The 17,878-nt window shown below is 40.3% G+C and overlaps 1 protein-coding gene and 1 non-coding gene across 2 annotated transcripts; one reads left to right on the forward strand and one right to left on the reverse strand.

Annotated features, from left to right (window-relative positions):
- The first annotated feature begins 2,807 nt into the window (after positions 1-2,807).
- Positions 2,808-2,881, forward strand: TRNAV-CAC (transfer RNA valine (anticodon CAC)). The gene has a single exon. It is a non-coding gene; the product is annotated as a tRNA-Val (tRNA).
- Positions 2,882-6,025: 3,144 nt separating this feature from the next.
- LOC103709406 (O-Glycosyl hydrolases family 17 protein) lies at positions 6,026-9,779 on the reverse strand. Its single transcript, XM_088708727.1, has 3 exons — positions 9,232-9,779; positions 7,511-8,827; positions 6,026-6,419 (listed from the first exon to the last, which is right to left on the reverse strand). Exons 1-3 carry the CDS (start codon positions 9,284-9,286, stop codon positions 6,388-6,390), a joined length of 1,404 nt encoding a protein of 467 aa, XP_088564853.1. The 5' UTR covers positions 9,287-9,779; the 3' UTR covers positions 6,026-6,387.
- Between the last annotated feature and the right edge of the window lie 8,099 nt (positions 9,780-17,878).

Here is a 17,878-nt window from a genome sequence, read left to right on the forward strand (position 1 = left end):
GGGGGTAATTGAAAAAGTCTTTCAGATCAAGCTTTCCAGCGATTATGCTCGTTAAAGAAGGATTAGGCTGAATCGAGCTATTATACCTTGCAGACGAAATTACTGTAGACCCGCACGTAGGAAGTGAATCACATTCTTATAGTAGTATTGATTATACATCTGGATCCATGCAAGCTTTCTACCAATTGGTTTTCAAATTTTTTTGTAGATATAAAGTTTTATTTACATTTATTATTTTATATCACAAGTAGCAATTTCTAGCAAGAGGGTTTGAATCCATTAACAAGAAGTTTAATTAAAGGCCTAGCACACATTACGCAAGAAAGCCTTGTTCCATTGTAGCAGAAGATAGACATGCTCATAAAAATAGCGTACACCTCTACCAAGTCAAAACTAGACTTGGGCACTGGGCCGGGCCGCCCATGGCCCGGCACGGCCCGGCACGAAGCGGGTCGTGCCTGGCACGGCCCGCTTGCTACAGTACCGGGCCGTGCCTGGCACGGCCCATTCAAGGGGGTCGTGCTGGGTCACGGTTTTCTGGCCCGCGGGCCAAGCCCGGCACGGCCCATTAGGGCCTGGGCTGGCACGGCCCGCTTCTTGGCCCGTGGGCCAAGCACGGCACGCCCCGCGGGCCAGCCCGGCACGGCCCATAAGGGCCTGGGCCGGGCACGGCCCGCGAGCTAGGCCCGGTTCAAGCCCTTATGGGCCTGAATCGGGCCCGGGCCGTGCCAGGCACGGCCCGTCTCCATTAAAATACCCAAAATACCCCTCAATTTAGCCCAAAATACTCCTCAATTTAGCTGTTTTTGGACTGTTGGGAGGGGCATTTTTGGAAAAATCCCAAAATAGCCGTTGGAAACGGCTATTTTCTCCCCCCCTCTCCAGACGGGCCGTGCTAGGCACGGCCCGTTTGCGCCCGAGACGGGCCGTGCCAGGCACGGCCCGTCTCGTGCCGTGCCGGGCCCGGGGCCGGGCCGGGCTTCGATTTTCTGCTGAGCGGGCCGTGCCTGGCACGGCCCGCTAACGAAGCGGGCCGGGCACGGCCCGTTTAGACCCCTGGCCCGGTGGCCCGATGCCCAAGTCTAGTCAAAACCTAAAATATGGTAAAAGTATTCGTGAACCCCACACGAAAACCATCACGACCGGGAGATTTTGGATGAGTCAAGGCTCAAAGAGTCTCCTTGATTTCCAAATCAATAGCTAATTGGTGCGTGTGAGGTTCGTTATCCAGTAAATCAAGTGTCCTCATCAATTTCCCATAAATCAGAATAGAAAGCAAGAAATTCATGCTCAATATAATGTCCTCATCAATATGTACGTACATGAAAGAATCTAATACTTGTATTGCCTCCATACACCCATTTCAATTGCGAGTTTTGCTTTCACTTCATCTAGATTTTGTGTCAAACATTAGCACACTTATTAGCAACATCCGATATATTTTCAAGTTTACATAGACCATGGCTATTTCAGTATGCGAGGTTAGATTGATGAGACACATATGAAAGCCATAAGCATAGAGCTCAAATCCTCTGATGAATTCTCAAACTTGAGCTTATTCAGACCAAAAGGCCTCAAATTGAAACTGCTTGTGTTGCAGGCAACGTTATTCATGTCAAATGAAATATTAGTTTGTTTCAATAGCATGCAACAAAACCAATGTGTTGGCACAGATTATCCGGGACAATATATTCCAAAGTTACTCATTCCCTATTTTAAATTAATGTTTGACTCACTAGATATAAAGATTAGGGTCTTAAAATATAATTAGTCTCAAAATTTATTATACTTGCCAAGATATCCATAACTTGCTTCCTTAAATACCATCAGAGATCCTATAATATCTTGGCCTTTCCTCTCAGGTGTGGATCTGTGTCTCGGCCAAGATAACTCGAAATCTCGGTGCATCATGATCTCAACTACGTACCTACTATGTTGACTTAGATCTCCGGATTTATAAAAAAAAAATCCTTGCTCATTGGTGCATTCATGTATTCAAGTTAAGAACTAAAAAGATATATTTTAACACATTACGAGCCAAATGCATGATCCCACAGATTAGAAAAGAGAAAAACGAAGGGTTATTACGTTGGGTTCAATCTAAAAATATCTAACTCTAAATAAATCCTGGTAATTGTTACACCATGTGAAAGGAGAACCGGTGAAACCTACATGATGAACTGCATGAGCATGCACAAAGTGGCATTTTTTTCTAGTTCATCTAAAGCCCGACCCTGCCATGTTTTTTTTTTTTGTCATGTATAAATAATATAGTGTTAAAATCACCAATCATCAAGATAGGGGTATTAAGTGATAGAAGCTTAATAAATTCATGCCATAAGTCAGGTTGTTCGCTTCGTCGCTGCAAAAGGGATACGAGAGAGGAGCTATAAAACATAGCCTAAGTTAGTGAGAATGATATGTATATCTTATTAGATAGGAGGTACAAGTAATCAGCCCTATCTCTCTTCTCCATGTGACAATGCTGCACCCTGAAGTTCTTCTCACTAGAAGGTAATTTCGATCAAAAGAGACGCAAATAAAGTTAGCTCTACAAGTATTAAAATAAGTATCAACTAAAACTAGAATATAATAAGTTATATAAGTTATGCAAAGTAATTAAAGAATATAAAAATTAGGTATCTTTCTTAGACACCCCTCTCCAAAACTAATTTCCAAGATAATTGAGGGATAGGAATTTGAAATTTGATGCCCATTCACCAACCTAGTCAGTGAATTCAAACATTGAAGTCTGCCCATGTAAAGATACTTAATTATCCTCGTCAGTTCTAATTTTCGCAACGGCTGTCTGGGTGGTGTAGTTGGTTATCACGCTAGTCTCACACACTAGAGGTCCCCGGTTCGAACCCGGGCTCAGACAGATTGTTTTTAATTTGTTTAGTTTGATTTTCCTTTTTAACTTTTTGGAAATTAATTTGAGGTTTAAGAATTTAGGATTGGCGTAAAATTTTGGGATTGATAAGTGTATTTAAGCATGCACACAATCCACATAGCAAGCATTATCGGGCCCTTTCTTTGAATAATGCTATATTAAGAATTAATAAGTGTATTTTCACCATTATCTTTTTAAAACTTAAATCTTCATATTTATTTCAAAATATAATGTTAACTACCTAAACAAAAACATAATTTATCTTATCATTTCATTAATAGTGACATAGTGGTCATTTTAACAATTATAATGAAAATAAAGGTTCATTATGTGATTAGTAGCTTTCTTCTTCCCTTATAATTAGAAAAAAAAATTAGAAATAATTGTTTGAAAAAAAACTTATAAAAAATAAAGAAATACTATTTTTTTTTTTTTGTGCAACAGCAGTTCACACCTTACGGGTGTGAATACGGCCAGCAAAATCTGAAAACAACAAAGCAAAGAAGGAATCCAGCACTGTGTCGTGCTCCCTCCAAACAAAACATCTAGAATGGTGAACCACATAGGAAGCAACCCAGTCAGATGCACTATTTGCTTTCCTATAGATGTGTGAAGTCTGATGAGCACTACACTCCTGTAGTAGTCCGCAAATGTCAAATAACAACGGCCTGCCCTCGTCTGCACGTCTCCGACCCCTGATCCAATCAATCACTGTGGCCGAGTCGCTCTCAAGGATAATCCGGTCCACACCGAGTGTCCGTCGGGCATAGGATATGCCCTTCTAGGCGGCTTTGAGCTCCACACGCACCACTGAGGAATCGAAGATCTGCTGGCCTTCCGTCGCCACTAGTCTAGAATCATGGTCTCTGATGACGAAACCCACGCCTCCGCCTCTTCCGTCACCTTTTGGAAAATACAGTTTGCACCCTCTAGTTTTCATTGGTTACAATTAAACCACCTTTGCTTTAAAAAAGTCTCAACTAAACCATGTAGTTACTATTTTGACTTTAGTTATTCTTCTGTCCATCTTCTTGAAGTAGATCTCACTAAATTGCTCATTTGACCATTGCTTTAACCCACAGGGATAGGGAGAGTTAGGGAAAACAATCATAAGGAGCCCATCATTGTGATCAGGAGAGGTAGTGAAAGAGAGGCAGGGGATTTGACCAAAAAGAGAGGCAGGGGAAAATCAAGTGAGATTGCCATAGAAGATATCCTTAAGCAATCTCATTCATCTATGTCATTATGGAAGAACTCCACTTCTGACTTTGTGAACAGCTGCAAGTGTAGGCCAACGCTTCTTTGGTTGCTTCATGTATGAGGTTTGTGGAAGCTTTGTTGGTTTCTCCCTCCAAATTTGTTTTTTTGATTTTTTCTCCTATTTGGTAATATAAGCCAGCAAGGTATACAGCTACTTTGCTCGCAACTGGTCTCTCCACCAAAAGGATATACCTAAATCTTTCCTCCATATTTATTTGGAGGAAGAGGTTACATGTCCTCCTTCTTGTATATTTCAACAAGTTGCTTGCTTATTGGCTGAAGAAATCTCTCTATGTCAACAAAACATCAAGATGATGTTTTTCTGAATTTGCAAAAGCCTTGATTACTACAGGATTCTAACAATTTTTCACTAATTTTTACTCAAATTCATGGTGGCCAGTGCACCTTTGTCTTAGATTATGCCGATGAGATTATCACTATGGGTAATGAACCTACAATTAATCAACTCAAGGCCTTCCTTCAGCAGCAGTTCCAACATCAAGGACATAGGAAATTAAAGTAGTTTCTTAGCACCAAGGTGGCTAGGTCAAACAATGGCATTTTTTTTTTTTTTGAACCAAACGGAAGTATACTTTAGAAATTCTTGATGACCTACCAGATCTCTGCAATTCGTGATTTTCTAATGGAGCAGCATCTTCACCTTGGTCATTTTGGCAATCTCTTTAATGATCCAAGTCATTACTGAGGCTCATGGTTTAGGAGGCTTATCCATCTCTCTGTACTCAGTCCTTAGCAAATTTATGCATAAACGCTGTAAATGCACATGGATGCTGCGATGCATTTATGATGCTATCTTAAAAAACACACCAGGTCAAGGAACTCTTTTCTCAGCCATTAATAACCTCCATCCATCTTTCCCACGAAGATTCTAATTGGGTATCTTGTTCTATAACTTGAAGTTCAGCCAGTGGGTGCTATACATTTTTTAGACGATATGTCCCAAATCCCAATCTCACCGAAAACCAAGAGACAAATTATGCTATCACGATCTTTTACTGAAGCTGAATATCGATCTATTGCTGCTGCATGTTGTGAACTTATATGGCTTAAATATCTCCTCTTTGATCTAGGGATATCACATTGCGAACCTTTGTCTTTCTTTTGTAAGAATCAAAGTGTACTTTATATTGCAGCTAACCCTGTATTTTGTGGACAGACCAAAAATATAGAATTGGATCGACACATTGTTCATGAAAAAATTCAGAATGGTTTGATTGCAACTAAATATGCTCCTATTAATCAGTAACCGGCAGGCATCTTTAAGAAGCCATTTGGCAAGACAATTTCAATTTCTAATATCCAAGTTGGGCATTCAAAATCTTCATGTTACAACTTAAGGGGGCATATTAATAGATAATAAGATATCTAGGAATAGTTAGGAGTAATAAGATTTATCACAACAATTTTTGTTGCAATTATCCCGATAGTTTTTGCTATAACTCTCCAACCAATTTTGTTGTGACCTAATTGTATGTACTCATCCCCATTTACATATGTTGTTTGTGTGTCAATCAACCAAATCACTTTTCCCACTTCGCATTTGTTGAATAGCATTTGTATTTTCTTATCCTTAGAGAATCCAAGCAAAGGTTTTATGCATGTATGCATGTACATAAGGATGGTTTTTATTTTTGATGGACGTATGTACATAAGTATGTTGGCATATTACTATTTAAGTATGTAATAAATTTGAATAATTTAAGAAAAAAAACTAATTACAATGATTGCTACTGGTTGATATAACAATATTTATTATGAATCCGGGTTTGCCTTATTGGTCACATCCCTCTACTTAGCATTTAGAGTAACATATTAGTAAGGAGAGGCAATATTAGACAAGAGAAAAAGAAATACTTAAAAGTGTAATTGCAGCTTAATATTAAGCTCCCATAATGCCCAATGGAGTCCATGATTTGATCAGTCTCAATCAGCTAAAACTTCAATACAATGCCCAATAAATATTCTCTCTCTTCCCCTCCGACGCCGCGATAGCCAGCAATCAATAACCAAACTGTCTTCAAGTTTTATTTATAACGAGTCATCAAGATATCCACCAGAGAACAAGATTCAAATTCGTCTAAATGAGTTAGTAAGAACTTCAACAAGATGCCACACATTCCCCTTCCCTCACTCTCTTTTTCTTCCACCACCCAAACTCTCAACACAGCTCAAAAAGAACAATCTCCGGCCTAAATGGAATATGTGAATTCTCTTCAGTTACTTGGATATTTGCACGATCCATGACCTGCACAAACCACCAAATATTCGGATAAATTGCATCAAAATCAGTACTGTACGAAAAAGAAAAGGACTTTTAACTTTAATAAGATCTTTCTTTTTGAAAGCCCCATGAATCTTCGCTCTGCCATACATTCCATAGAAACAGATGAACAACATTATAATAGAGGACACAACGGTCACTAATGATACATCAATCGTACATGTTTTTTTGGAGACAGGTTGTTGAGCTGTCCCTGTTGCAAACGATTGATATGTCGAACGGATACCTCTTCCACTACGGCAAACATAAGACGTGGATGTGGGGCATCAAAGGTTGACGGATTTTGTGCTAACCAAAAAAATTCTATATTTAATCCTAAATAAAGCCTTTACCCATATATATAAGAAGTTGGAGTCACGGTCCACTTAACCTCATGCATTATCTAGTTTAGTAAAAATAACCATTAGTCAAGCTGCAAACTTTTTGTTAGCACATGTGAGGTGCGATGTCATTTTTCTACAGCTCAAAAATAAAATGCTTGGTAGGTGCCACCTCCTATTTTGAAATATTCGGACCATAATTAACGGCAATATAGCTTATGTGGGTTGAAAAAAAGAAAGTTGTCTAAAGCACTCTGAAGCTTACTATTTTTTTGTTTTTTTGGATGGCTCACTGGCATGTAGTGTGCCGAATCAATCTAAAGTTTAAAAAATTTTGATGCCAGAAATGCAAAGTTATGTCACCAAAAAACATGACATCCCGCCCCAAAATTCAGCCTTATTTTTTGTTTTTTTTTGGCATATAGTCTCTGTTTTTATATATTAATTATACATGGCGCGTCTTCCCAAAACTTAGTACTTTAAGCTTTCAACATAATATGTTTATTAGTTCCCATGCCTCTCCCCCACTCAGCCTAGAGTTTTTTAGATATTTGGGTTTCTCAATATTATTATTATTAGGTTCAAACTTTTTAATTATAATTCAAACTTGATAATAATAATGTCAAGTATAAATATGGTCAACTAACTAAAAACTCCAAAAAAAAAAAAAAAAAAAAAAACACAGAAGAAATATGCTAATATTAGGAACCAGAAAGAAAAGAGTATCGGACTTACTTGGATCCTGGGCGGTCTGCACGGCGAGCCCGTTAAAGTAGCAGGTGCCGCCGGACCGCCGAAACTGCTGCCAGTACGAGTTGAACGCGTAGCTGGCGTGCGCCGTCGGCGAGGCCGGCCGGTAGCACGGCCCGCCAGGCTGGATCGCGTCGCACGTGCCCTTCCCCTGCCCGCACGCGTACGCGATCGCCGCCCCGACCTCCGTCGCATTCGCACCTTTCTTCCCTCCTCCAAACACACACCAGATCTTCCCCTTGTACGGCTCGTTGTTCTCCGGCGCCGGCAGCGGACCGTACGATGCGTCCGGCCTCCGGCCGGTGAGGTCCACCTCGTAGACCCTTGTGGCGTTCGGGTAGAGCAGCCCCCAGTGCCGCTCCGTCCCCGGCCCGGGCTTTTGGTTCTCGTTGTAGAGCGCGAAGACGAACACCGGCATCACGGCTCCCGGCCGCGCCGGCGTCCCCAACGCCGGCCGCTTCGAGAGCCGCCGGGCTAGGTTCCGGTTGTACGTCGCCGCGTTGTATATATTCGCCCCGATCTGGTCCAGATCGCCGGCGTTGGGCCACCCGGTCTCGGCGATGGCTAGCCGGACTCCGCCGAACCCTAGCTTCGCCATGGCCGCCACAACGGAGTCCAGCATCTGGTCGAGTAGGTTGGTGTAGGTGAGATGGGTTCCGGGATCGAGGTAATTGGTGGCGGAATTGCCTCGGAAGAGGGCGTAATCGAGGGAGACGGTGGAGGGACTGGAGGCCCAGGCGAAGTACGGGTAGACGTCGACGAAGTAGAAGGAGCGGGTGCGGTTGGCGAAGCGAAGGAGGGGCCGGATAACGGTGCCGGCGATGTCGTCGCGGAACTCGCCGGCGGAGGGTGGGAAGGAGGTCTTGAGGGAGTCCATGGCGAGGGTGGTGCCGACCTTGACGTCGCGGATGGAGCGGGCGCGGAGGGCGCGGTGGAGGTTGGCCATGGCGGGGACGAGGGAGGGCCAGGAGGATTTGACGGAGTAGTCGGAGAGGACCTCGTTGCCGACGAGGAGGAAGCGGATGCGGGCCTGGGGGTAGAAGGGGAGGAGGTTGGCGGCGAGCCAGGCGTCGGCGAGGGACCGGTTCGCGGCGAGGGAGGGGAAGACCTGGTTGGGGACCATGATGGAGACACGGAGACGGGTGCCGGCGAGGGCCCGGAGGATGGCGGGGTTGGCGTCATAGATCTTGACGGCGCCGGCGCGGAGGGACTGGAGGAAGCCGATGGAGCGGGCGGCGGAGGGCAGGTCGTCGCCCAACGTGCCGTAGTTCACACCCAGCTTGGCGAAGCTCCCACCTTGCGCTGTCCCGAAGAAGAAAAGAAGAAAACAAAACAAAGCATTTCTTGGTGAGTAGAAACAGAGCATACAAAGTCCTGAAAGGCAAAGGAAAACAGAGCATTGGAATTTAGAGTGCGGAAAAAAACAGGGAACTTGTGCTTGTGCTTGGCTTTTGGGAGAGAAAAGAAGCAGTCAAGAGGAACTCGTGCTGCCCAAAAGACAGCCTGAAACTTCTGCAGTCCAAGTGGAAGCCAGCAAAAAAAAAGGTGCATTTGAGAGGGTGAAGATACAAACTTGTGCTGTTCCAAAGCAAAAGAAACAGGAAAACAAGAGACTGGGGAGAAATGAAATATTAGAAACAAATATTGGATAAAGATGAGGACAGGAGTTTAGGCGAAATAGGAAGAAGAAAGTGAGCGTTGCTTACCCGGGGAAGGGATGGTGGAGAGGAAGAAGAGGAGGAGAAGAGGAAGGAAGGCCATTTCTCTTTTTCCTCCTGGGCTGGCTTCAAGTTCTTCTTCACCGCTTAGAGCCTTTTTAAGGTGGAGTAAAAGTAGGAATAGGGGTGGAAGAAATGCTGAAAGTGTGGATGCGAGGAAAGATGGGCTGTTTTCCCTTTGTTTACTTCTTTGGGGAAGGGGAGGGAGGGGGAGGAGGGAAAGAGTATTGAAGGCAGGCAGAGAAGTTGAGCTACTTCGTATTCCTAAGCAGAAAGAGGAGTCAAGAGGAAGATAGGTTGTTTAGATTAGAGGTCTCCACATGGAATAAAGTATTCCAGGCTCCAGAGCCATAAATATGCTCGGCACGGCAACAGATAGAAAGAGCTAAGAAGAGTCCTTTCTCTTTCTCTGGCTCTCTTTTTTTTTTTTTTTTCTTTTTTTCTTTTTTTCTTTTCTTTTTTTGCTTGCTAAAAGAGGCGTTTCATGCATACAACGGGTACGAATACGCCCAATAATTCTTTGGCTCTCTTCGGATGTTCTTTTTCTTTATTCCCTTCCGGTGATGAATGACATGGAAGGGCCATTCTGTTTGGAGGGAGGCACTGTCGCTCTACTTTTTCCCACCGTGTCGAGTAGCGGACAAAGGGACGCGGTTTGGATCCGTTGCGATCCAACAATACACGACAAGACTTGGTCAACGCGTCCGACTAGGCGACATGGGCCGCTTCAGGCGCACGGCACGAGAAGCACATGGGCCGCGATCTAAAGAACGATGGCCCGAGATCCAAGGGGGCTGGGCTGCATGAAGAGAGCATGAGAAATATCTTGTGAGCCTTTAGAAATTCTATAATGCTTGATCTCGTCGGACTGAATTACTTGACTCCAGGTCTTCATTTTTAGCAATTCTTTAATGCTCGATCTCCTTGGCATGAATGATTTGACTCCACGTCTTCATTGCCGAAACTGGATGTGGAATCGAAGCAGTTCTCTTTAACCATTCCTACTTGCAAAGCACACCCATTGCTTTTGGTTTACTTCTCGCTCCAGATCTCCCTCCCCAACAATTTTTAGGCTATATCACCTGTTTGATGTTTATAGTTCTTTTCTGCTAGTAATCTTTTTGTGATAGGGTGGTCAGAGAATCCAACACATTTCATGACTTGGTCTTCAACCGAGCCATTTGATGCAATTTATTAATTTCACAAGCTAATAATTTCATTAGAGAAGAATACTAGCTCCCAAAACTGTGCAGCGGCTCATATTCTTCCCCAGTTAGTAAGCCAATTTGCCGCCGGATTTGGTTCTTGATGAACATGTTGCAGATTGTGTTATTGAGAAAGATATAGCAGAGAGATTGAGTTTTGCTTTCATGTAGTGCATGCATGCCTTTGCCAGGATGGCAGCCTGAATTCCTTCCAAATGGTTCATGCACCAGATAACCTATCACCACTTATAGCAAACCATCAATATTAAACTTGGCAAAATCTAGGAGTGAAATATCCCAACAAATCTGCAACTCCTTGGGTGGGTTCATGCTAGAGTTTTTTTTTTTTTTGTGCTGAAACGGATGTATCATATATAGTGGGTACGAATACATCCAAAAAAAATCAAAGAGTTCTGAGGTCCTACTTAAAATCTAAATGTGAGATTGCTTGTATGCTTTTTTTTTCAGTTATATGGACATAAGATTTTTTTTTTTTTTTTTGAGATGAAGGGAAGTTTAGCCACCCAAAATTTATTCAATTGACATAAATTATAGTGTCAAATTTGAAAAGAGAGTAGAAAACTAGGAGAACTTAGAAGTATTCAGTTCCTACAGCTCAATCATAAGAAGAATAGAGAAAGAAAAAGGTAGGAAAAAAATCATAAAATCATAAGAAGAACCATATAATATTTCTCTTCACTCACGTGTCGCTTATTTTGGTGATGAGTATATGATAAAAATCACAAAATACATCTTTTGCAAAGAAGTTATAGCTATGAAAATGTAAAGCACATATGTAAGAAGAGTAAAAGAAGTAAAAAGATTGAGAACGGTGTACAGCGCAAGACACAAAAATAGGGTTAAACAGCCTTGCCACCAGTAAATTCCTGAATTCTTAAATTATAACATTCAAGTTTTTTCTACGATATATAGTCTTTCTACATACATCATCTGCTCGTATGTTATACTATTGAACTTTTGCGATAATCTAAGACTTGCTTTCCTAGTTATGTGATATAAAAGCATAAACTCAGCATCCATTGATGTTTCCTTAAGCTGCCAGTTCAACCACACATATCCGACCCTTGGATTATATCGATGTTTTTCTCTTTCTAATCCCTTTTTTTGTAGATCAAAGTTCTCGATGTTTATTATATCTTTGTGATCTCTTTTTATTTTGTGGCACAGCATGTGTTAGACATTTTATGTAATCCACCCTACGAATGGATGTCGCTTGATTAGATGATCATGGTGATCTATAATTCCAATACATGAGTGTTAAGATCATAATAGAGGATAACCAAACTGCCTAATTGATCCTGTTTGGTTCCATATCTGTACTAAGCAGTGTATGCATTAAATAGGAGATGGGCTGAAATGCTAAAATCATAAAGCAGCAGGCAACAGTCAGGAGAAGGTCTTAAAAGAACATAGAATTAGATGAGAAAAGGCTGTTAGAAACACAATCAGGGGCAGCATGAAACCATAATTTTGGGAACTCCTGATTGTATCAAAATGATGCAAAAAAAGTATGCATCTGTTATTTTTTTAAATAAGAACCATTTAAAAATCTGATACAAACTTCAATATTTCATTAGATGAGTTATTACTACAGACAGATAAAAAGATTGCAAGCTGAGTACCAGAAAAAAATTTATAAAATTGAAAGGTGTGCATTTTGTTCGATATTCATATGTTACAAATTGATGTGGACACAGGGCGAGGTGGGCTGACGGTGAATCCGAACTTCTTTGTGTTATTTCGGGGCTGAACCTGATGGCCCTTCGCTGGCTCATGAGATGAGGTCTCCTGGCGGGCATTGCACTTCTGATATAACAGCTTCTCTAGAGTACAATGGAATGCAAAAATAAATTCATGACAAATGGGCTGGGGGCATCGTACTGCAAGACCCTTCCATTGACTTCTTGTGAGTCCAGCGAGAATGGTGGTATGGATTCTCGCGTCCTCCTCCGTTCAAGCCTTGATGTTCTCGTCAGACTAAGAGTTCAAATCCATTCAAATCTAATCATAATTAAGCACCACGATTGGCCCGTAGTTAGCTTTTATAAATCTGTGTTGCAGTGTTTTTAATCCACATAGACTAATGAGCCGAATTTTCTCGGTTACTATTTGTCACAATCCAAGATCTCACCCAAAAAGTTAGCCGGAAGGTGTTCTTTAGGTTCCTTAGTTCTGTATAAGTACCCAAGATCTTCTCGGCAAATAACCGATGTGAGACTAAACACACGCCTGCAAGGTTCTCAGAGCGAGAGAACCAATATTTACTATGCATGGTTTCTAGGTTGGATAATGTTAGTAATTGATCATCTGAACTTGTTAACTACAAAGGCCATGTACTCTATTATCTTCTAGCACTTTATGTATGCTCTCTCCTAACTCAAAAAACATCACCATTAATAGCCTCTTTTTTCTCGGAAAACATGCTTTCTTCATTGATCATTATCAAAATCATGCCTTATCATCAATTATCATTAAAATGCACAATAATTCGAACAATGTTGCGATCCAAGGAAACTGAAAATAGAGAGCAAATTAAAGATAGAAAAAACAAACAAAAACCTATGATCACCATTGTTTGTTCATTACAATCCTCATCATAAAAAATCAATAAGCATTCAAAACAGTTCAATGATTAAAGAAAGCCAAAAATAAATGGCAAACTTCTGGTAAGCAATACCGAAGAAGAAACATAGCTGATGTCTTTCATTGCTCCCCTTCTTTGGCATGATGCTGATTTTGTTGCATTCACGCCACACTCACCTTATTCCTAGTACCTGTAGTGAGGGGGCTTGCAAGGGCCCTCAATTTGAACACTGATGTACTCAGCTGGCATATAGATGCTGGAAAAGCTTAAAGGCTGATAAAATTCTAATGATGACTTCTAAATGTCTACAGCCATTGTCGGAGCAGAATTTAAAGATGATGAACAATGGAATCTCCAGAAATTATTAGCATAAAATGTGTGGAATATTTACCTATAGGAAAGCTTTTCTTTTCATTGACCCACCCAGTATTATATATTCCAAGAGCTTGTTTGGATGATTGGGCTGAAAATCTTATGAGAATTCGTGGGTTGGGGCCGGTACAACCAGCAAAGTTCTAAGCTTACAGGTTTGGTTAGGCTTATATTTATAAATACTTAGGAGTGGCTGTAGAATGGCCTAATCCGAATCCCATAGGGAGAAAAGGACCTACATTCATAAAATACAGAAAATACCGTTCAAATTTATTGCCATTAAACTAAAAATTTTGTACTCATCAATTTTATAGTATCAATTTTGTACTCAGATGGCATGTAGTTATGCTGGATAAGCTTAAAAGGTGATGAAATTCTAATGAGGACTTCTACATGTCTAGGGCCATTCTCGGAGAAGAATTTTAGGATGATGAACAATGGAATCTGCAGGAATTATTAGCATAAAATGTGTGGAATATTTACCTATAGGAAAGCTTTTCTTTTCATTGACCACTTTAGTTACTCGAACCCACCCAGTATAATACATTCTAAAATATAGAAAGTACCATTCAAATCTTTTACCATGAAATTAAATATTTTGAATGCATCATCAGTTCTTTAAGATTAAGCCACAAACCCTAATTGAACCTGAATATAACAGTCAAAATTGGCTGATTTATATAAATGCAGAATCCTTAAGGATGAGGCAGTCAGGATCAATTTTTCTCCATAAATCTATAAGCATGACTAGAAAGCATGAACATTATAAGAGTTTGTAAGGGAAACAAATCAATTATAAGGCCTCTATACCAAAAAAAAAAAAATTATAAGGTCTGAGACAGGGCATAGTACCACACCAAAAAGCCAATTTGGATCTGAGAACTATCACATTCATCCTGGGTTAAAATCCACAATAACAGATCTCTGTCCTCTAATGGCAATGCGAGTGGTGCAAGCATTATTGCAAGGGACTATGAAGAGTCTCCATTGTAGCCAAGACATTATCTTTGTCAATTGACTTTTCCTTGGCTGCTGAGGAGCCACTTTGATTGCTAATAATACAAGCTTCCTATGTGATAATAAAATTTTCATCTTTCTTACTATTATGGAGAGTGGTGAGCCTATTGCTTGTGAGCTCAATAAACTTGTAGAATTATTAGACATCTTGGACAACAATTTTGAGTTGATGTATTTTGGTTGCATGTTCCATGAAGCTAACCAAGCAGTAGATTGGTTAACCAATTACGGGAGGCTATGAATCGTGCATGGGTTACAGTAGATGCATATATAATCTAACCACTCGAATATCCTAGCAAGGAACATATCGACAATATACCTAAGCATCGCTCATGCGTACCGTGGCTATATAGCTGCACTTTCTGAATAAAAGATAATTTTAATGTTATAAAAGAACGAATAATTTCTGTCAAAAAAGAATCTAAGTCATTAGACTTAGTTTGCAGTGTTGAGCTGGTAACTAAAATAAGCTTAGTTGAAGGTAAACTTATTAGCTGCATTCAGTCATCCTATAGATCTTTACTACTTATCTACTTAATAGCACTTGTAGTAGGTAGACTTGCAAATAGTATCTCATTAATAATTCATTGGTATTGCCTAATAAGTAATTTGTAACTTTTTTTAAAAAAATTAGTGCTTCCTACTTTAAAAAAAAAGTATCCGACAAAAATATGCGAAAAGTGCTTCTACATGAAGAGAAAGTTGCAACAAGTATTTTAGAAGAAGATAAAACCTAGCCTCTTCTTCTTTTGGTGAGGAATTTTTTTTAAAAGCAAAAGTAGCATTAAACATGCCCTTAATATCCTCTTCTCATGAGCCATCCATCCTTATTTATATAGGAAAAAAAGTCTTAATTGTTTGCCAAAAAATGATACTGTGAGAAGTTCTTATTCTTTCTTTCTTCTGTTACCGAGTTTAACTAGGCTCATAGCACCGCTCTGGGATATTGACTAAGGGTAGCAAAAGTTGACCAGACCTAAATGATGAGATAAAGTCCTATTTAGGTTAGTTATGGGTTAAATTTTTTTGACTTGAACTTTAAATGACCAAGTATCAATTAGAGCTTTGACTCAAAATTATCTTCAAAATATCACAAGGAATTAAAAGAATTAGGCCGGACTTGTTAGGTCGCATCTGCTATGAACTGAATCTAGCCAAAAAGATTGGGTTATAGATCATTTAGCGAGACCAGATAGTAGGTGACGATTGAGCGGACGTGGATTAAGAAATCTTGACCTGATATTAAGCTGGATTAGATATGACGATTCAAGATTTTGCATGTTATCATCCTGACTCCTAGATCCAAATTTATTGTCGCCGATAGTTAATCTTTGATAATCCAAACTTATTGTTAGTGCCAATAATTGTCATCATTCTTCAAAATCAACACTCCAAAGTGCCAATAATGAACTTTCTCCCTTGCCATTCTTTATCCAGGGGAAATGATAAAAATCCTTTGTCCCTCCTTCCCACAATTGGAAGAAAAGTTGCTCTTCATAAGATACTTGTCATCAATTCTACCTACTATTACAACCAATCAACCATAAAAGAGTAGAAGGAACCATCAATCCAGAGGTCCACATTGATGTACCATAGGCAGCAGATAGAATCATGAAATAATGAAAAAAAAGGCATCCCGATGACTAAAAAATTGTCACGGCCTGTCTTGGCTTCAGATGGATTATTAGACGTCCACAAGGGACAGAGACATGTGATTGTGAAGGCCTTTTGGCTTTTGGCCATCTCTGAGTCTTTTTATTCTTTGGCACTTTGCAGTCTACAGTCAATAGACTCACAAGACGGCAAGTAAGGGATAAGTCTAGGTAAAATCCTCTATGACCTAAGAGATGGATCTTAGCTTTCTAACCTTGGAGTTACCTCTTACTAACATAGAATTGAAGGCTGGGAGGTGCAGGTCTCAGTGATCCTCTATGACTTAATGAGTGGTAAAATCCAAGAGTTTGGGTAATTGGCAACTTTGACGTTTGGAAGGTGTTGATTTGAGATACATAATAGCAGGAAAGGATTCAGGCATGTGAGGAAGGTAGCAAACCATGTTAAATAATACATTGGTTGCATCTGGAAGGCCATTGAGGTAGCTAAATTATGACAATTGTTAGACTATTATGATAATCTAGAGGTTCATCCATTGCTTTCAAGTGAGTGGTTGGTGCAGTTTTATGTAACATTCTGGATGGGTGTTATTGTGCATTCTTAGTGTATTTTTTGGATCAAATATATTAATCCACAATTTTAAATCTAAATAAAAACCAAAGTTTGTGATCATTTCTCACCTCCGCCTTTAAATTATTCCTTGCTTCTAAAAGTTGCTTCAATATTTTAACTACCAATTCGTAAATAATAATTTACTCTTTATTATCGCAGGAGTCGACCAATTTTAAAAGCATTCGATCAACCAACAATGTGATAACGATAAACTATTAGTACAGGTTAAAAAAAATCGGCCAACTTATAGCATGCATATGACAGCACTTGCATGCTTATAGCACTATGTATTAAATAACATGCATCCTTTTCTCAACTAGTTATCGAAAAATCTTACTCTGTATCTACTTACAAATTCAAATACACCACAATGGAAATATTGCACCAATTCAATTGTTACATGTTTGGCACCATAACATTCTTGTTATTAACTAGCCAGAATTTTTTTTTTAGTGCTACAAATTTTATTGCATTCATTACAAGAAGATGCTTTTTTATTTTTTATTTTTTTTGTAATATTACCGGATGTTTAAGAACAACAATCCTCTGCAACCTGAGCTGTAGGATACATTGCTGATTTCCATGTACCAAAAATGACACAGTGAGATACATGGTGGATCAGGAAAATACAACAAAAAACCCTTCTATGGTCCCAAAATCAGTGATCCTATGGAAAGTACCATTCATTGACACCTAACTTGGAGGCCTGAGCTCCCCCAATTAATATCTAACCAAATTAAGCCTAGCTTAAAAAAAAAAACAAGGAAAAGCCAAGAGAGTCACATAACCTCCCTTATTTAAGTAGGGGAAAGCACAGCAAGTGACAAACAAGGCGAATCCCCGGATTTGCCTCCCCTCAGCCCGGGAAAACGACATCCCACATCCGGTCGCAAGCCGCTATCACCCATTTCCGCATACAAAGTATATGAGATCTCGAATATATATGCCATTATCCAGCCGTTAGAAGAGCAGCAGCCCGCTAGATTTAACTTCTCGCACAACCATTTCTATGCGGGATCACGTTCGATAAAATATGTCGGGTCCTCCTTCCATGCGCGCGCACATGGGTCGCAGCTCCGCCGAATCCGTGTTTGATACTGTTCTGGTCTCCACATGGTAAGTTCTCGTGTCCATCCCAATAATGACCGTCCGATCAGTATTTCTGTAATCTCCACGCGATCAAACCCAATCCAACGGTAGAGAAATGGTA

This window comes from Phoenix dactylifera, chromosome 12 (genome assembly GCF_051530095.1).
Source record: "Phoenix dactylifera cultivar Ajwa chromosome 12, Ajwa_hap1_PhDact_Kaust_v1.1, whole genome shotgun sequence".
Taxonomy (NCBI): domain Eukaryota; kingdom Viridiplantae; phylum Streptophyta; class Magnoliopsida; order Arecales; family Arecaceae; genus Phoenix; species Phoenix dactylifera.